General features: G+C 37.8%; 1 protein-coding gene across 7 annotated transcripts in view; it reads right to left on the reverse strand.

The window, feature by feature from the left end:
- Positions 1 to 21,998, reverse strand: part of PHKB (phosphorylase kinase regulatory subunit beta) — a 240,968-nt gene that overhangs the window by 147,394 nt on the left and 71,576 nt on the right. For all 7 annotated transcript variants that reach the window (XM_010347818.3, XM_003937248.4, XM_010347819.3 and 4 more), the window contains one exon: positions 3,021 to 3,136. In XM_010347818.3, the coding sequence (XP_010346120.1) occupies positions 3,021 to 3,136 (116 nt within the window). The remainder of the gene's footprint in view (positions 1 to 3,020; positions 3,137 to 21,998) is intronic.

Genomic DNA, 21,998 nt, shown 5'->3' on the forward strand with positions numbered 1-21,998 from the left:
TGTTCTCTCTCTAACTCCTGTTACAGATGACTGTATAGCACAAAGACAGAGGACAGCGGCAGGGAAAGTGTCAGACTACAAAGGGAAGTGTAAGTCCTATAGCAAATATTACTATGAATTAATTCAAACTGTTTGAAATTATGGGGACAGCTTCAGGATATAACAAGGATACTGCTTTAAGTGTAAAGAATAGATTCAATTAATCCCAAATAGTTGTGCGGTATTCTATAGCAGAGACAGACTAAAGAGTTATGACTTGATCCCAGGCTAGTAGCAGCTCTATATTCCACTACACAGCCCTAAGCACAGAAAGATACTGGCTGCCCACTACCACAGCTATCACTGCATCTGTGAGCACATGGAGCTCAGTTCTCTTTCAGTTTCAAAATGTATCCTTTGGGCATCAGAGATGATAAATTCAAAGCAGACCTGACCTGGGAAACATTCAAATAAAAAACTAAGTTTAAAGTTCTTTCTGGGAATTGTAAAGTGTTATACCATGGACAATTAGAGGATCAATGTCAAATGTATAAAATCCATCATCTAAACCTAAATGACAAACTTAATCTCCCATCTATTTGAACAAAATCAGCCTACTACAATTAAGATTAATTTTGCATGCAAAAGATGGCAAAGAACATCACATAATGATTTTCTAAGCCTTGAAATAAAAACCTTAATGAATCAATTTAAAGACCGGCACCTCAGTTATAGGAATAGAAGCTGCAGCCTGTTTTGTCATCAGGGACCTCCTAACACCCTTACTTTCTACTACGTTTTTGTTTTTTTTTTTTTTAGATGGATTCTCACTCTATCACCCAGGCTGGAGTGTAGTAACACAATCTCGGCTCACTGCAACCTCCACCTCCCAGGTTCAAGAGATTCTCCTGCCTCAGCCTCCCAAGTAGCTGGGATTAAAGGCGCATGCCACCACGCCCAGGTAATTTTGTGTTTTTTTTTTTTTTTTTTTTTGTAGAGATGGGGTGTCACCATGTTGGTCAGGCTGGTCTCAAACTCCAAACCTCAGTGATCCACCCACCTCAGCCTCCCAAAGTGCTGGGATTACAGGTGTGATCCATGGTGCCTGGTCTACTACAGTTTTTATAAACAAAAAAACTTCTAGTCCAAATATTTTACCCCGCAAATAATGGCGATGGGATCAGACTGATATATATTAAATGGTTATTAAAAAACAAGGAAGAGATCTGATATTCGTAAGTACTGAAAAGGTAAATTTTAAAAATCATCTTATCTAATCAGATCCACTTTCTTATAATTTGAGTGATAATCTGGAATGTTGAGAAATTAATTTGGATGAGGGCTAAATTATAACATCATCTTTCTAATTTTAGTATTTGCCAGAATCTGTTTAATGTTTGAAATGAGCTTTACCACAAATTATTCCTCTACTTCACTTACTTTTTCATTGATTGATACTATTCTGGTCTATATTGTAAAAATTCCTCAAATGAATCATAAAACCTATAGAAAAAGGTTTGCGTGTTAGTTAAGTAGGATTAATTTGAAAGTCTTTTAATTTAAATACTTATTAAAATGTTCTTAAAGGTGTAAGTACACTAGCATTCTAGTTCTTATGCTAGGCATTCAAATGCTTTATATATATTATTACAACAATGACAATTATTACAACAATGACAATAATTATCACAACAATGACATAAAGTAGAAATTATTATCTTTATTTCACAGATGAGAAAACTGAAGCATAAAGAGGTCACATAACTTGCTGAGATCACATAACAGCTAGTGATCTGGAGCCAGTTTTGAGTTTACTAAATACCTTATATCAACTTATTTTTGTGTGTGTGATTAGTCTTTCTATCCAAAACCATAGAGCACTTTGGATTCCTCTTAACCAGTGTTTTCTAGACAGTTTCTTTACTTCATTTAAGTCTCAATAATCCAAACTGACCTACAGTGATAACTTTCAGCTTAAATTCTTACATCTTTTAGAGCAACACAGATAGAACTTATTGAACTATATAATTTTGTTATTAAAATATGATCTCGGCTGGGCATGGTGGCTCACACCAGTAATCCCAGCACTTTGGGAGGCCAAGCTAGGTGGATCACAAGGTAAAGAGATCAAGACGATCCTGGCCAACATGGTGAAATCCCATCTCTACTAAAAAATACAAACTTACTGGGTGTGGTGGCGCATATCTGTAGTTCCAGCTACTCGGGAGGCTGAGGCAGGAGAATCGCTTGAACCCAGGAGGCAGAGGTTATAGTGACATGAGATTGTGCCACTGTACTCCAGCCTGGTGGCAGAGCGAGACTCCATCTCAAGAAAAAAAAAAAAAAAAAAAAAAACTCCTAGGCATAAAATTAGGATTTAGGAAAGGTGCAATCAGTCACTAAAGTTATTTCTTTAACCCTAAGGAATAAAAGAAATTCATAAACTACTAACATCAGTTATTAGCTATTAGAATATTGCTTATTAGTTATTAGTTATTAGCTATTAGAATATTGCTTATTCTAATGCACTAAACCACAGCTCAAGATGCTGATCAAAAGACTTTACAGATGACAATGGAATGCTAAGTTTTACATGAACATTATAAGAATCTGTAGTCAGGATAAAAATCAGCTCTACAACATGGTAGGAAATTTTATATGCAGTGCATATACAACTGATGTTTGAAAATTTTAATGTACTTGACATTTCAAATAAGGTAATTTCGAAGAGGAAAAAGAAAATGACTTGGTTGAGCAGAAAGGCCAAGCTGTGGATTAATGATGAAGGCTGATATGCACATACTGATACCTTGGGAGGTTGGGAAAGACACCTACTCCTTTTTTATATCTGTTTATGGGCAATGAGAGTGGGCTCTTTTGTGTTAATTTTAAGTGACTTTCACCTGCATCATAGGTAGGAAAAATATTGCTCAAATTAACACACAAATCACAGTTCCAATCTAATGCTTTGGTATTTCTTCATATTCAAATTCCATATATCTAATTAAAAAAAAAAAAACCTCAGAAATCAGCAAATTTACCTGGAATGTAGCTCTGTGCTGCCATTATTATATTTGCTTCCTCTTTCCCAGACACCAAAGTCAGGCACACGGTAAACTCTTTCCACGCAAAATACAAGGTTTTGAATAAAAGAGACCTAAAATAAAAGAAATGAAACATAAGGACATACTCAGTAACAGGACATTTAGATACTAAAGAGAATAATTAGATACCGTTTGAAATCCAAATACATACTTGCCTCCCAACACATTTTTTAATATATTGAAATTTGTGTGAATATTACTATGAATACTATTATACTTATTTTTTTCTAATATAAAACTTACTTAAGGTGAGAGCCTAATATTATACAGTATAGAAATAAAATTTAAATCCTCTCAATGCTCCAATTATCATTCTTCAGCAATGTGTCTATTATTGTTTATAAGGATTATACATCTTAAGCACTAAGAAAAGTATAAAGCATGCTTCTTATACTAGAAATAATACATGTAATCGGAAACATCCACATGAAATGTTAAATAGGTCTAAAACTTTTTTTAAAAGATATCTCTGTTCTGTAAAGTGCCAGTTCCCTGTTGGGTCAACCTTAAGTGCTAAAATCCAGTCTTCCTTCTGCCTTGTATAGCAGTAGGTATATTGCTGCAAACTCAAAGCTCACAGTTGGAAGTGAATTAAAACGAAAGGTCCAGGAATCAGAGCTTCCATGCAAAGATTTCAGATGTGACAAAATGTATACTTTCAAAAGTCTATAGAAGGCAAAGACTATGGTGAATTCTTATTTAATACAAGGTTCCTTTATTTTAATAAGGTCAATTTCTTATGTGGGCTACAGGTTCTGATCACAGGGTTTTAAATGTAGTCATCATGTTAGGTTCAATATGGCAAACTGAATACATGCATCTGCCTACCCTTCAACATAAAATCCTTCTGAGGTGGCAATACACATGTCTCACCTTCACCCTACACACACATAATTAATATAATGTATATACTTTAAAGAATGAAACAACAACACAGAAAGCCAAGGTGAGATTCTGCCAGTAGACCAGAAATTTTCAAAAACTACAGGAAGAGAGAAAGCACATGGGAGGGAACTGGTGGAGAATCAAAGCATAGGAAACCACAGCTTCTCAAAATGGTGCTTCCTTGTTTTCTAGGGCCTCCAAGAAATCTTTAAGCTCAGAGTCAACAAACACAGTGATAAAAAGTTGACCAGGGATGAGCCTACCCAGGTTATCTCATGAATGATGAATGACTGGGGCACCTGCATCCAGGATATTTACAATCTCCTCCCCTAAAGAGACATTTGCCCTCAGGGCAGAGAACACCTCCCTCATAGGAAAGAGCAACCAGGTGTTGAGGTCTCATTGAAATAAAAGAGAATGTGTTATTTCTAGATTTCTCCAAAACATGCACCTATTCTAGGACCTCTTCATTCAAGAGTAGAACAGTACATCCCACAGTAAACTTGTTTTTATTTTGAATATTGGTCAGGGTCCCCTCAGTTTACCTGACTTGGGCTGCCTTGCCTATACACCTTAAGGGAAACCTTCCTGTGTAAAAAACCTGCTCACTTTCATGATATTAGCTATTCCATAGTCTTAAAAGTTAATTAGATTTTATAATACATACAGAAAATACTTTATAGTTTGTCAGGTCTCCAGGTTTAAAGCTTTGTGGCTGGATGCCTATAATCCTAGCACTTTGGGAGGCTGAGACAGGCAGTTCACTTGAGTCCAGTTCAAGACTAGCCTAGGCAACATAGCAAGGCCCTGTGTATACAAAAAAATTTAAAAATTAGCAGGGCATGGTGGCATATGTCTGTGGTCCCAGCTGTTTGATAGGCTGAGATGGGATGGATGATTCCTTGAGGCTGGGAGGCTGAGGACAGTGAGCTGTGATCGTGCTACTGCACTCCAGCCTGGGTGACAGAGCAAGGCCCCGTGTCAATTAAAAAAAAAAAAAGAGAGAGAGAGAGATTTTTCCATGTATGTTTACAATGCTTGCTTATAATTCAGTGATGTTTCCATTCTAATCCTGAATATCTATAACCTGTAGCTTTTACAATCAATTATGAAGTATTTCCACTTGAATTTACCATTTAACAACATGTTCTAAACCCTTCCACCTGGAAGCACTTTTCAAGTCTGGTTTTTTTTGTTTTTGTTTTTGTTTTTCCCATTAGATCACTCATTTTGCAGGCTCTCAGTTTAGAAATCTTGAACTCAACTTTCATTACTGTTCAATAAAATTTGTAAGAGGATATTGATTTGGACTGAGCTCCTGCAGTAGGCCCAAGAGATCAGACCAAACCAGAATGGAGTCACCTATACTAGGTGCCACATAGTCAAGTGAAATGTTGAAAGGGGCCAGTTTTCTCAAACAAAACAAAACAAACAAAAAATAAAAACAGAAGATTCACAGCAACCAATCAGAAGGGGCCCAGTTTTCTGAGTTGGCATGATAAGGAAGTCCTCTCTGTTTTAACCCTGTAAGGAAAGTAACTTTGAAACAACCAATTAGCTTTTTGTTCCCTTTCTGCTTTCTTCAACCCTTTTCTGCCTTTGAAGTCAACCTCTTGAGCATAACTTTTTGGAGAGCCTTTTGCTAGACCTTTGGAAGAAACACTACCAATTCATGAGTCACTTGTATTTTATTGACTTTTATTAAGTCAATTCGCTTTTGAATTGTTGCAATTGTGTCTTTCGATACCATGTTTCCTTTTAGCCCCACATTCATTCTCCAAAGTCTGCTATTTTTCACATTGCTTCTTTGATCAAAAAGGTTTCTTGAGGCCGGGCGTGGTGGCTCAAGCCTGTAATCCCAGCACTTTGGGAGGCCGAGGCAGGTGGATCACGAGGTCGAGAGATCGAGACCATCCTGGTCAACATAGTGAAACCCTGTCTCTACTAAAAATACAAAAAACTAGCTGGGCGTGGTGGCACGTGCCTGTAATCCCAGCTACTTAAGAGGCTGAGGCAGGAGAATTGCCTGAGCCCAGGAGGCGGAGGCTGCAGTGAGCCGAGATTGCGCCATTGCACTCCAGCCTGGGTAACAAGAGTGAAACTCCGTCTCAAAAAAAAAAAAAAAAAAAAAGAGGTTTCTTGAATTCTGACACAGTATTACAATTCTCATGTTTGACATTCAAACCCTCTACAATCTTCCCACCCTGTCCCCACAGGCCTCTATTTACTACAAAATCCTCTCACAGGGACCTGGGTTCTAACTGGGCAGGTTGGCTATTAGTCTTGCTCATTTCCAAATGAAACACTTTTCTATGAATCTTCCTTCAGCCCTTATTAAAAACGTTTCTTGGCGTAGTCTCTAATTTCTCCTCTCACTGTACTTAGAGCCAAGACCACAGACCTTAATTTTTGTTTGATGTGGTTTTTTTTCTTACCTCTAATTGTACACAGGTATACCATCTTTTATTTGCAATTCTTAAATGCCACACATTCTGAAATCCAATTGATTTTTAACTCATTTGTCAGCAAAACCCAGAACTGAGATGAGATTAGCTGCCTTATGTTTCTTGCTTTGTGTGAATATGTATATGACTTACTGTAAAAATATTAATGTGCAGCTTCTGCCCTAAGCCATGCTGGGGTTATTATATAATAAAAGGTATCAAAACAGTATTATCTTTTTTTAATCCAGCAAGTTTTGAAATCTAAAACATATTTGTTTCCAATTGTTTCTTCACATAAGAAACTGTGGACCTATATAACTTCTCTGAACTCAGAAATGTAAATTTCTTATAGTTCCCACATAAATAATACTATGATTTAGTAAGAACTGGGCTCTTGAGGAAGTATAACATTGCTAGAATATAAAAATAAAGATCACAACCATTTCCAAGGTCAGGGTATTTTGTGTATTAATTTCAATCCTGACTCTAGTTTATGTACTCCATGTTGTTAGTCCACTGTACCATCTTCATACCAATGTCTGCTACCTTGCTTTGAAAGCATGTACCTTTGATACACATTTCTGCAAAAAGTGTGTAGAGAAATATTTCTAATTTGAAGAGCTAGAACAGTCAAATCTAAATGTCGTCTGTAATATTTTCAGGATAAGAGTATCATCAAAGCAATAACACAAATATCTGAAATACTTTCAAAATAGTGTTAAATACAAATACAATAACAGTTGAGATTGAATTAGAGTTATACTGTAGGAAAAATCAAAATCTTAATGGACTTTATAAAATTTAAGGTATATGTGCTAAGAGACAAGTTAGGGATTGAGAGGGACTTATATCGTATAAACTACAGCTTTAGTTAGCTAACCAAAACTCCAAAAGCAAACAGTTATTTAACTCTCTCTCCATATATGACTAAAAACAATCAGTATAATAAATTAGTATTAACCAAACGTTACAGTAACTCCTCAATTCTGAGGGTTGGGCTTTAAAACATCTATGGTAATACAATTTGTTAACAAGAAATTTATTACGGAGAAATTAGATAAGGAGATACTGAGTTTATAAACAACCACTGAATGTTCACTAAAATAAAACAATTCAGACCAAACACAAATACTAAGTTTAAAGGGAGTTTTTGTTATACATGTTAAATTAGTAATAATGGGTGGTATACAAATGATTTCCATTTACTATTCCTTTATCACTAGAAACATTTCAGGATCTCTCTCCCTGAGTTTCAAAAAGATATTTGTCAGTTAATTTGTCTTAATGAAGCTAAGTGCTGATTAAAAGGTTTTCTCCCCTGTGTCTTGCATTCAGTCAAATGCTTAAAAGTGTTTATGATTTCACATACTCTTTAGTGTAACTGAGCCCTACCTGCCATCAGTAACTGCCCAGGAACAAAAAAGCTTTGCAAAACCTTAATTTACTTCAAAAATTCCCTCCCTAATACCCATTTTAGTCCTCCTTGCAGTTCTCTGTCATCTCTCCTTAGCTGATTTCTTCTTCACTCGTTCCTCATTTCTTTACAACCTCAATAATTTTTACGTCATTTTGTCACATCCCTCAATTTCAGTTTGTCTCATACTTGCCCATGACTGGATAGAGGTTATGCATTTTTGGTAAGAATATCATAGAAATAAAGTTGTGACTTTCTTAAAGCATCATAGCACAGGATTTATGATGTCAGTGTATCTTCTTACTAGTGTTAACAGCCACGATCACTTAGTTACAGTGGCTTCTGCTTTATAATGTTATAATCTTTCCCTTGGTAGTTAATAAATCTTTTGAGGGAAATGCTTTGGAACTATGTATAAATCCTGTTTCTCCACATAATTTCATCCACTAATTTCAGCATTTATCAGTGGATCTTGTTTACAGTGATTATCATTAGTTTTTGCCTAAAAGTTATTTTCTATTTCCCTCTTTATTTCTACATTCATAAATTAAAATCCTACCATAACAGTTTTTTAATGCAACAGTACTGCAATGAACTTTTAGTATGTCTCTAGGAAAGAGGTTCTTAATCATTTTGACATCATGGTCAAATATTATCATGAAATAATATTTCTATACACACATTGAGATAACTTGACACAACTCCCAGCAGCCAGAGGCTATTGGCCAGGGAGGTATGGCCAGTCCAGGCCCCACCAACACTTTTAGGAAGAAAACTCATTACCATGGCAAATCTGTACCCTAATCTAGTCATGGCAGCAGTGGGCCACCTGGAGTGGCTGCTGCTATCAGTAGGCAGGTATAGCTGGACTGCATGCTCTGTGGGGTCAGCAGGAGCCAGGAACAAGAGGAAGCCTACAACCCATCTGAGTTGGTGTGGAAGCTCCCCAGGTACCACTGCAGTCACCCAAGCCCCAGCAGAAGACTGGGGCATCTCTGTACTCTCAGGGCCCAGGAGGAGGGGCCCAGGAAGAGGGGGGAGTCCTACTGTCCTGGGTGCAGCTGCAGCTGCCCAAGTTGTGGCTACAGAGCTGGGCCTCCTGCTCCACAGAGCAGGCAGGAGTCCCACCCTCAAAAGTGCAGCTGCAGCTGCCCAATTTGTGGGTGTGGACACAGATCTCCCTGTGCTCTTCAGGGGCCAAGAGCAGACAGGAGCCCTGCACCTCTGGCACAGCTGCGGCTGCCCAAACTGTGGTTGCAGACTCAGGTATCTCTACACTCTTGGGGGTGCAAGAAGGCCACTCCCTGCCCTCACAGGCTCAGAATTTCCTGCTCCTGCTGCTTGGCTATTCCCTGATGTTGGTGCCCATTCCGATCTCAGAGCAAAATCAGGGCTCAGCCCAGGTTCAGTCACAGCCCAGCCAGGTGTGCAATGCTCAGGGCACTGCAAACATGCTAGCCCCTTGCCACCTCAGCTCCCTCTGGACTCTGGGCATCGATGAACATAGAAGGGAAGCCAAAGTGTGGATGAGGGAGCTTGGTGCTGGCCTGCAGACTCTTTGGCACCTATAGCCTGGGCACAATAAACAGCTGAAGGAGGCAGACAGATTCCTGGGTGGAAAAGGGCAGGTCCCTGGTGAGGCCTGACTTTCAGGCCAGGGAGGGCCTGCAGGCTGGGGGCTGGGCTGCCAGTATTGTGGACTGGAGTGGGAATTTGTGGTGCCTCTTTTAGGCCCACCCGTGGACCAATGGGCACACACTTCCTCCCCTCTGAGGCCCATAAAAGCCCCAGGCTCAGCCAGAGCTGAGCTGTCAGGATGACCAGCTGCAGACAGGAGCTACCCACTCCAGGACCTCCTCTCTGCTGGGAGCTGCAGACATCAGAACAACCAGCTACAGAGAGAAGCTACCCACTCCAAGGCCTCCTCTCTGCTAAGAACTGCAGACGTCAGGACAACTAGAGGCAGAGAGGAGCAACCCACTCCAGGACCTTCTCTGTACTGAGAGCTAGGGAGATGATGGGATCACCTGCTGACAGAGAGGAGCAACCCACTACAGGACTTCCTCTCTGCTGAGAGCTGCAGATGTGATGACCTGCCTGCAGAGGGAAGCTGCCCCCTGCAGGTCTTCTCTAAGCTATTCCATTGCTCAATAAAGCCCCTCTTCATCTTGCTCACCCTCCACTTAACTACATACCTCACTCTTCCTGATCACAAGACAAGGGGACCCATAAAATGGTGAAGCTAAAAGAGCGGTAGCACAAACAGGGCTAAAAATGCCCCTTGCTTGCCACATTTTGGGGAAAGAGAAAGAGAGAAGAGCTGTGGCTCCTTGGGGAGTTCAGACCTGAGAGCTCCCTGAGCCAGGGCTATGATTCCCTCTTAGGAAAGGTGTGGTTCCTGGCACCTCCAAGATTTTGGGTGTCACCAAGTTCCCTAGTGCCAGCTGTGGAAGCTGCTTAGAGTTCACCTGGTCCAGCTGCAGCCTCACAGAGAGCTGGCACCCATGCCAACACCTGGAGCTGCCCACCTCGTTGCAGCAGACAGCATGTCTGACTGTGCAGTGTCCAGACCCCACACTTGCTCACACACTCCTCACCACTCCATGTCTGGCTCACCCTGGACAGGTATGGGATCCAGTCTGGTGGCATGAGCCAAGTGGAATAAGCCCAGCGGGCTGGAACAAAACAAGGGCAAAGGCATCATTGGGCACAGAGGTTTCTGGCCAGAAAAGCAACACTCCAAGGATCCCATAACACTAGGGCATTATCTAAAAGCTGAACTCGTGAATTGTACACAAAGTACACCTTCAGTTTTACTAGATATCGTCAAATTACTCTACAAAACAGATATCCGAACTTGTGCCCACCTCAAGAGGGCACAGAACTATCAATGCTTTGTATCCTTCACTGATAATTTTGTTACACCAGTCTGATGCATGTGCAGTGGCATATAATTGAGGTTTAAATATGAATTTCCCTGATTAGGTACCCTAATTTTCTGTAATGAGGGTTTTTAAAATTAATAATCATTCTTTATTCTAGATACCTATCTTGTGTCAGACACATGTGTTACAAATGTCTTTTCTCAAGTCTTGGTTTTTCTTTTCACCTTGTTTGTTGCTTCTTGATGAGCAGATTGTTACTTTAATGGATCAAATTGATTTTATATGTGTATGTAGTTTATACTTTTATGTCTTACTGAAGAAAGCCATTCCTTCCCTGAAATCAGAAACATATACTCTCCTGAAGTTTCTCTACAATAGTAGTTCTCAAAACTATTTTCACTCTCATTCTCTCACAAATGTAACATGAGTTTTCTAGTGGCTACATTATATGTAATACTGCAATAGATTGACAGCAAAAACAGGTAGAGAATCCAAATGTCTTCTATTAAGCCAAAATTTAGAAATTCCCAAAAATGTGGAGCAATGCTATTCTTTTCACTCAATTATTTTTATTTTGGAAATGTGATTTATATTAAAAATATAGTATTTATGTTATCCTGTGATGGATTATTTTGAATAAAACAAATACGCTTAATGTATCTTTTACTTTCTAATATAGTAATTATCAACAGATGTAAACATACACACAAAAAATATAAGCATATAAGAACAAACAAAAGCTCTACGGAGTTATCAAAATTTTTAAAATATAAAGGATCTTGAGATCTAAAAGTCTGAACACCCTTGCTCTAAAAGTATAACCTTTGTTCTTTTCACAATTCACACCTAGGAACTGGTTATCATATAAAAAGGGGCTTCCAATATCTATTATAAAAATAATGGGATCCTATTTATTGATGAGGCCACCTATGGCTCTGGAAAGCCTACACTGTCATAAATCTAACTCCATATATGTATGTGTGTGGGTGGGTGTGTGTGTGTGGGTATAGGTAAGTCATTTCTTGACCCTCAATTTTGTTCCACTGACTATATGTCTAGCATCATACCAATATCACACTGTTGAATTTCCATGTATGTATGAGTTTTATATCTGGTAAAGTAAGTTTCCCTTCATATTTTTCCTTGTCCAAAATTACCTTGTGTGTTTTACAGTTTATTCTTCTATATAAATTTTAGAATGAGTTTGTCAAATTCCATGAAAATTCTGTTGAGATGTCTACGGAAATTTTGTTGAGTTTAGAGATTAATAATATAGAAAGAATCAATATCTTTACATTATTAAGCATTCCTGTGTATTGACATTATGTTAACATCTATTTAGATCTTCATTTATGATCAAAGTTTTATAATTTTGTCCATCTGCTATTAGGTTCTTTCCCAGGTACTTTAGAGTGTAATATTTACTTTACATTAGACAAATTTCTAACTAGTTACTGCTGATCTATAGATAAATTATTGCTTACCATATGTTGACCATGGATCTAGCTTTGAAACTAAATTTTTAAATGACTTTTAGTAGTTTAAGAACTCATTTCAATTTACTAGAAATTTACTAGAAATTCATTTTATCCCACTAGAAATAAAAACTTTTTCATTTCTGCCATTTCCATCCACATCTATTATTTCTTGCCTTATTGCTTTGGCTAGATCACCTGTTTAATATTCAATAGGAGTTTATTGGTCATGCTCAGGGGTTTACACCTGTAATCCTAGCACTTTGGGAGGCTGAAGTGGGCAGATCACTTGAGGTCAGGAGTTCAAAAACAGTCTGGGAAAAACCCATATTCTACTGGATTGGTGAAACCCCGTCTCTACTAAATATACAAAAATTAGCTGCACATGGTGGCACAGGTCTGTAATCCCAGCTACTTAGGTGGCTGAGACATGAGAATTGCTTGTACTCAGGAGGCAGAGGTTGCAGTGAGCCAAGATCATGCCACTGTAATCCAGCCTGGGTAAAAGAGTGAGACTGTCTCAGTAAACAAATAAATAAATAAATAGGAGTTTATATAATCAATGTCTCCTTTTCTTGTCCCCCAACCTAAAGGGTCTGCTTCTAATGTGATATCTCCTATAGATTTTTGGTAGATATATTTTACTAGATTAAGAAAATTCCATTTCATATGTTTTATTAGAATGTTTTTCATGAATAGGCGATGAATTCTTCACCAAATATATTTTCTGCACCTATTGAAATGGTCATATGATTTTTCTTTCTCCCTTAATTTGCTAATACGATGAGTTATACTAATGGATGTTCTCATTTTAAATCATCCTTGCATTTCTAAGATTAAACATTACTTGGTCCTGGCACATGATGCTAGCTGACAACCAATATCTTGTCTCTCTTTCTTTTTCTAATAAAACCCTGATTTTAACTTCACAAGGCTCCACAGCAGCAGGAATGGCTATGTGACCAAGTTCTGGCCAATGAGATTACATAGATGTCATGAGACCAAGCTTCTAGAAACTTAAAAAAATAATAATTTTAAACAGATTTTTGTAGTGATGAGGTCTTGCTTTATTGCCAAGGCTGGTCTCAAATTCGTGGCTTCAAGTGATCCTCCCACCTCAGCCTCCCAGAGTTGGGATTAGATGTGTGAGCCACCACACCTGGCCTAGAAACTTTGTTAAAGTCTCTTCTTCTTTCTCAATTCTTATATACAGTGTACACATGATACCTAGAGGAATACCAGCTATATTATGATTATTTGGATAAATCTCTCCTGGTAAATACAGAAAGGCAGAAGAAAAGGAATCCATATCCTTGATGACTGTTAAAACCCAGGAAAACACTTCCAATCCCCAGAGTTTTTGGTGTATAAAATAAATGGCTCACGCCTATAATCCTAGCACTTTGGAAGGCCGGGGTGGGTGGATCACAAGGTCAGGAGTTCAAGACTAGCCTGGCCAAGATGGTGAAACCCCATCTCTACTAAAAATACAAAAATTAGCTGGGCATGGTGGCAGGAACCTATAATCCCAGCTACTCAGGAGGCTGAGACAGGAGAATCCCTTGAACCCAGGAGGCAGAGGTTGCAGTAAACTGAGATCACATGACTGCACTCCAGCCTGGGTGACAAAAAAGACTCCATCAAAATAAATACATAAATAAATCCTTTGTTTATTGAAAGCACTGTTCATTTTCATTGGGTTTTCTTTTATTTGTAGCCAAGTGAAACTTTAAATGATACCTTATCCATGTTTCCTTTACAGTCTCATTCTCCATGTTTCCAAAAGAATAAATGAAAAGAAAAGAATATTGAGACTGGTTTAAAATTTGATTTTTTCATACTAACCTCATCAACTTTTATAAAATTATACCAATCTCATAAAATTTATTGAGGGGCTTTTCCTATTTTATAAGGTAAGAGTCATTGCTTTCAATTTTGAGAAAATCTGCTTATTAACTAGCTAGAGACTAGTCTCTTTTTGGAGAAGATGAAGAGAAAAAGGAAGATTTCTGAAAAATGATTTACTTTCTTAAAGACTACTGATTATGCATTCTTAGGGAGCTGAAATTGGTTCTCAAGAGAGCAAGGGGCAAAAAAAATCTTAGCTATTACAATAAGTTCTGACCCTTCAAAGCTCAATTCTACCCCCAAAAAATGTTACTCTTTAGTATTTAATTTCTCACGTTAGGGAGAATTTAAATTAAATCGTTTTCCCTTCCTTGGAGGCAATGAAAATAACAAGAATAAAAAGTTTAAGAAACACTGTTATAAGTCTATTTCATTATTTTATTTTTCCTAAGTCTGTTACAGTAACTATTTATTTGCTAGGGCTGCTATATAAAATACCATACACTGGGTGGCTTAAGTAACAGAAATTTATCTTTTCACAGTTCTGACAGTGGGAAGTCTAAGACCAAGTTGTTGGCAGGTCTGGTTTCTTCTGAGGCCTTGCTCCTGGCAAGGACTTCAGCCTGCTGCTTTGTCCTTACGTGGCCTTTCCTTTGTGCACACATACCCTAATATCCCTTTCTATGTCCAAATTTCCTTCTCTTATGAAAACACCAGTCAGGCTGGATTAGGGCTCATCCAAGGGCCTCATTTTAATTTACCTCTTTAAAGATCCTACTTTCAAAACATTACGTATATGTCTCCAAATAGTCACATTCTGAAGTAGCAGGGGCTAGGGCTCCAACATATGAATTTTAGGGGGACACAACTGAACCCATAACAGTAAATTATAGTGTTTCTAGAACAAATTCTGTTTGGATAGTTTTAAATTTATTGCCCTGAACTTTCTTATAGTAGATTCCTTTTTTCTCTTTTAATCTCTACTTATTTAAAGTTACGCTCTCCTTTTCATTGTGAATATTGTTTCTCTGTTTAATTCTTCCTTATCTGCTTGGTAAAAATTTTAAGAGTTTAGTTTATATTGTTAATCTTTTTTAAAAAAATAAAGCTGTTGATTTTGAGAATATCCTATCTTTACATTTGATACCATTATTCCTATTTTTATCTTTATTACTTTCTTCCATCTACTTGCTTTGTGTTTACTACGGCATACTTTTTCTAAAGTTTAACATCTAATATTTAACTTATCAATTTTCTATCATAACGTTTTTCTACATCTGCATATGATATAGTTTGGATGTGTGTCCCTTCTAATCTCATGCTGAATTGTAACTCCCAGTGTTGGAGGTGGGGCCTGGTTAGAGGTGAATGAATCATGGGGGCAGATTTCTTATAAATGGTTTAGCACCATCCCCTTGGTGCTGTCCTTGAGATTGTGGGTGAGTTCTCATGAGATTTGGTGGTTTAAGTGTGTAGCACCTCGCTCCCCACTTTCTCTCTTGCTCCTGCTCTGGCCATGTGACTTGCCTTTTCCTGTTTCACCTTCTGCCATGAGTAAAAGCTCCCTGAGGCCTCTCCAGAAGCTGAGCTGATGCCAGTGCTATGCTTGTAGATCCTGCAGACCTGTGAGCCAATCAAACCTTTTTTCTTTATAAATTACCCAGTCTCAGGTATTTCTTCATAGCAATGCAAGAACAGCCTAATACAACATTCAAGGCTAAAAGCTGCCCACTAGTAACACTTCAGTTGTATGCTGTAAGTATTCATATGATGTGTTTTCATTTTTATTCCATGGTATTTCTTAATTTCCACTTTTACTTTTTCTTGAAAACTATAAAATAGAAGCTAATTTTTTTTTCTTTTTTCTTTTTTAGAGATGGACTCTTGTTCTGTCACCTGGGCTAGAGTTCCATGGTGTCCTGATAGTTCCCTACAGCCTTGAACTCCTGACATTGGGAGCCGGTTGGGAGACAAACTAGCTGTATGATTAGAGGATTGAAACTTTCAGTCCCAACTCTCAACCTTCAGGAAGGGGACAGAGACTGAAGGTTGAGCTTATCACCAATGGTGAATAATTTTTTTTTTCTTTGAGATGGAGTCTCACTCTGTCGCCCAGGCTGTGCCCAGTACAATGGCACGATCTCGGCTCACTGCAACCGCCACCCCCCAGGTTAAAGCAATTCTTCCTGCCTCAGCCTCCTGAGTAGCTGAGAATACAGGTGTCCACCACCACGCTGGCTATTTTTGTTGTTGTTGTTGTATTTTTAATAGAGACAGGGTTTTGCCATGTTGGCCAGGCTGGCTTTGAACTTCTGACCTCAGGTGATCCACCCACCTTGGCCTCCCAAAGTGCTGGGATTACAGGCATGAGCCACCATACCCAGATGGCCTTGTCATTTTTTTTAACCCAATTTTGAGGTCCTGATTAGAGGCTGGTTAGTTCTTCTGGAGTAGCAGACCTACACCCCAACCACTTTCTGGATTACCTCTCACACTGGACAACGATGTATCTAACCCTAACTGCCCCAGGGCCAGATATCCTACAAAGTGAGAAAACCCCACCTACAGGAGCCCCAGAAAGTATTCAAATTAGCTAATCTATAGGGAGCCCAAGAAACCTAGCTAACCCTCCCTTCCACTCCTCATCATCCATAACTGTTCCCTACAGTTGAAGCTTGCTGTTCACCTGTCCTCTGGTACAACTCCCTGTGTGGCCCTACATGGGGGCTTTCTCTCATTCACAGCTATAAATAACAAAGAGTGTGCATTTTATCTAAAGATGAATCACAGAGAGTTGGGTGTTTCACTTAAGGTGAACAAAGACTTGCGCTTTTCATCATCATGCTGTTTTCAACCAGCAAAAAAAAAAAAAAAAAAAATCCTTAAAGCTCATGAAACACAGGGTGGTGGGGCAGATTAATGCCATAAGGTCATTTAGGGACCCAAGTTCTTTCCATCTCCTGTTCCCTAGGAATTTTCTTGAGCAGGGGAGAAAGGAGTTATTTTTATCTGTTTTGTACAAGATGTCTTTTGTTCAATTCAGAGTGACAGTCATCATCTCTTCAAATAGTGCTTTTTCCCAATATCCTCTATTTTAAAATAGATTTAAATATTTCACATATTTTTGCTATTCACACATGTTAACACTGATACAAAGTAGTTATCTTTTTAATACTCTGGCATTTTTGAAGAAAAAGCCACCCTTTCCTAAAACAGTGATCATTTGTGGGCAAACACTCCAGATATATTAAAACCAAATAATAAGTCTTTTCTCAGCTAAACTGTACCCTGCCTCCTGCTCAAACTATTAAAACAGTTTGTCCTTGGGGAGGAGTTCTCCCTCTCCTGCAGGTGACAAGTAAACCAAATGTAATACTAAAGAGCTTTCATCCAAGGATTTCAAGATTTTAGGGAAAAAGTGGATAATTTGTGTCATTACAATAAAAATTCTACTGAAAATTCACGAAGTTTGCCTGATTCAGGATACTAAAGCCAACAAAAAAGTAGTAGCCACTTTTCAATACCACTGGACACTAAATAATATAACTTGATTTAAAATTCCCATAAAATGATTGTTTTTAATTTAAAAAATTTTTAAAGATTTTTAAAAATCTTGAGTGAGCCAAGTAGAATTTACATGATATAGTAAAAAGGAAAACATTAAAGTGTTCCCTTTAAGACTTCAGAGTCAGGCAACATGGGGACACTGAATGAAGGAATTTCAGAACTAGAAAATAATATCCTCAAAGAATATTATTAGGAGATCAAACAAATGAATATTAATGTTAGCCCCTAATCTTTTTTTTTTTTTTTTTTTTTTTGAGACGGCGTTTTGCTCATTACCCAGGCTGGAATGCAATGGCGCGATCTTGGCTCACCACAAACTCCGCCTCCTGGGTTCACGCAATTTTCCTGCCTCAGCCTCCTGAGTAGCTGGGATTACAGGCGTGTGCCACTATGCCCAGCCAATTTTTTGTATTTTTAGTAGAAACAGGATTTCACCTAATCTTATCATCAATAGCTTCATTCCCTTGGTGGCTGAGAATATGAGTCCAGTAGTAACTGATTCAAAATACAGATACTGCAAATAAGTGACTAAGGAACAATAAAAAATAGATAGCTTAAGAAATAGATAACTCAGGGAAAATGAAGAAATATCTCAGAAATGCAGAAACATCTCAGTGTCTACATCTCACAGTGCTCATCCAGAACAAATAAAGGATAAGTTAATCTAACATTTCATAATGAAATATATTTAGAAGGGCCAAGTTAAAAGATAAATTTCAATTATTAATATGACAAGCTTTAATAAACATAACTTTAAATTTATTCAATTAATGGCCATATATCTAAGAAAAATTTCTTGATTCCTGTCCATTTGCCTTATGAAAATTTAGTTCTGTGTATAAGTGACAGGTAAAGAAAGCAAACAACCACGTGCAGTACATGAGGTAGCCATCAGCTACATGTGGATACTGAGCAGTCACCACACAGCGAAACAAAAATGACATGGGCTTTCAATATAAAACATATTCCAGATTTTGAAGATTTGGCAAAAAATAAAGAATGTATAAAATTTCCTTGACAATTTTTTATACGTATTATATGTTGAAACATTATCATACTGCATTAAATAAAATGCTTTTAAAAATAATTTCATCTTTTCTTGGGCCAGGCACAGAGGCTCATGAGTGTAATCCCAGCACTTTGGGAGATCAAGGCAGGCAGATGGCTTGATCTCAGGAGTTCAAGAGCAGTTTGGGCAACATAGTGAAACCCTCTCCCTACAAAAAAAAAAAAAAAATACTCAATTCTGGTAGCCCACATTTGTAGTCCCAGTTACATGGGAGGCTGAGGCACAAGAATAAACTTGAGCTCAGGAGTCAGGGGGTACAGTGGGCCGATATGAAGCCATTGCACTCCTTGGGCAACACAGCAAGACCCTGTCCCCCACCCCCCAAAAAAGTTACGATAATGATTTTATCTTTTCTTTAATATGTTACACATATAGTCCACATTATATTTCTATTGAACAGCACAACTATAAGAAGCTGGAAAAGAAATACATACTTTCCCAGCTTCCTTGCTCAACTGGAGATGGCCTTATAATAGCTCAGTCCTATAAGGCATGAGCAGAAGTCTGCTAGAGACTTTAGATATGTCTAATAAAAATGGCTACTTCTGATGAAAAGTAGCTAACACTCTTCTTTAATTAACTTTTTTGTTAGCATTTTTTAGAGCAGCCATTTTGAGGTCATAAAGAAAAGGAAAACTAACCAACTAACCAGTTATCTATCTCCAGGCTTTTCATTAGGTGAGAAAGGTAAGAACCTTTTCATTTAAGCCACCATAGTCATTCCCAATAGATATGTAATGAGTTAATCTAACATTTAATAATGAAATATAATTTAGAAGGGCCAGGTTCAAAAATAAATTTCAGCCATCATATGACAAGCTTTATTAAACATGTTAACTCTGAACTTTATTCAGTAAGTCATACATATAACAAAAATTACAAAAACATTTCTATATAAATACTTGAGAGCTTTAGTTCAAAAAAATCAAAGACACTAATTCAGATGTTAGTATAAATTCACTTCCCAATTGTAAAATCAATGGAGTGACAGAAATCTCAAAGTAATAGCTGAATTCTAAGAACTACATAAATATACTATGCAAAAATGAGTACAAATATTCGGCAGCAAATCACTGTTGACAGCATTACTTTTACAATAGAAACATACTGCAGTAAGCCCAAATGTCCTAGCAAAGGCCTGGCACACAACAGGGGTTCACTAAATATTTGAGAAGAAGTGAACCAGAGGCATTTGATTGTGTATTTCTTTCTTTCTTTCTTTCTTTCTTTTGAGACAGAGTCTCACTCTGCTGTCCAGGATGGAGTGCAGTGGCACGATCTCAGCTCACTGCAACTCCATCTCCCAGGTTCAAGTGATTCTCCTGCCTCAGTCTCCTGAGTAACTGGAATTACAGGCACAGGCCACCATGCCCAGCTAATTTTTGTATTTTTAGTAGAGACAAGGTTTCGCCACGTTGGCAGGCTCATCTTGAACTCCTGACCTCTGGGGATCTGCCTGCTTCAACCTCTCAATGTGCTGGGATTACAGGCCTGAGCCACCATGCCCTACTTGGTTGTATATTTCTGACACATGTTACAGAATGTCAGGCAGCCACTAAAACATGTTGTATACAGATGTTTAAATGTAGCAAACATCACTTGAGGTCAGGAGTTTGAGACCAGCCTGACCAACATGATGAAATCCCATCTTTACTAAAAATACAAAATTAGCTGGACATGGTGGTGCATGCCTATAATACCAGCTACTTGGGAGGCTGAGGCAGGAGAATCGCTTGAACCTGAGAGGAGGAGGTTGCAATAAGCTGAGATTGTGCCATTGCACTCCAGCCTGGGCAAGAATAGCGAAACTTTGTCTCAAAAAAAAGAAAAAAAAAAGGAATATTGACAAAAATCATCGAACTTTTTCAGAATTCCGGAAATTAAATAAGAGCATCCAATGATCTAAGCATTAAATCAAGAAAAATGGCTGAACTCTCAGTAAGTAGAGTGAGCTTTTGGAGTATATGAAATTAACTTATTCTCAGTCCTTCTCCCCAACTCTGCAGTAGGGATATATATCAACAGCCACAAAATCATAGTACTCATGAAAAACAGCAGACTAGCAACAACAGGAAGGAGGAACAGAACAGCTTTGGAACTCCCCCAAATCACCATCTCAGTAAACTGTTACTATTAGAATGTCTTGAACACAGGCATTCAGAGCTTTTCTTTCAACAACCTCAGAACTCATACAGATGCAAATAGCCTTTTTTCTAGGCATATAAAGAAAATAATCAGTTGTGAACATTTAACACTGCAGCTGACTAAAACAAAACTTCTTAAAACTTGGGAATGAAGTAACCACAGAGGCACTGAAAAGCTTCGACATATTCCTGTAAAGTCAGAAAGCTATGCATACACATAGGCCTGGGCCCATAGTAAGTAAAGACCTGAGATAATAGTCTACACCTCTGGCTGAATAGGATACTCAACAAAAGCAGGAAGTGAAAGCTCAAGTAGAATTAGGCACTGCCTACGAAAGCTTTCAAGTTATACCTAAAACACACACTGAGAACCTCTGCAAAGGCTAGAAGATTGATTGGTTCAAAGCATTTAAGTAAATTCCTGTTCAAACATTAATTGACCAGTAAGCTAACTCAGCAAAGACGTCAATGGCCACCTATGACAAAGAATACATAATTCACAGAAAATTTTCAGGAAAGATGCTAAACAAACAGGCAAAACCACAAATATACATATCAACACCACCACACCTTGAAGTAGGAAGATCTAATTTCCAGAGTTAATCTATTTTTCAAAATGTCCAGTTATAACAAAGAAAAATGAGACATGCAAAGAAACAAGAAATTATAGTCTGTATACCTAAAAATGAAATTAGTAAACACTATTCCTGATAAAGCCCAAACACTGGCCTTACTAGACAAAGAGTTTAAAGCAGTGATTCTAAATATACTCAAAGGGCTAAAGAAAATCATGTACAAAGAACAAAAGGAACCCCTGAGAAGGATGTTGTACCAAATAAACAAAATCAGGAGATAGAAATTACTAAAAAAAAAAATTAAAAATTTTGAGTTGAAAAGGGCAATAATGTGAATAACCGTGTTCAACAATGTACAGAGATCAAACCAAGCATGTTTTCCCATCATCATAGGATAAAATTATAAACCACTAACAGAAGGGAACTTGAAAATTTCACAAATATGTGAAAATTAAAACAATATACTACTAAATAAACAATGGGTCAAAGAAAAAACTCACAAGAGAAATAAAAAAATACATTGAGATGAATCAATACAAAACCACAGAATATCAACATTTATGGGATGCAGATAAGTAACGTTTAGAGGCAAATTTATTTATTTATTTA

Source organism: Saimiri boliviensis, chromosome 1, assembly GCF_048565385.1.
Source record: "Saimiri boliviensis isolate mSaiBol1 chromosome 1, mSaiBol1.pri, whole genome shotgun sequence".
Classification (NCBI taxonomy): Eukaryota; Metazoa; Chordata; class Mammalia; order Primates; family Cebidae; genus Saimiri; species Saimiri boliviensis.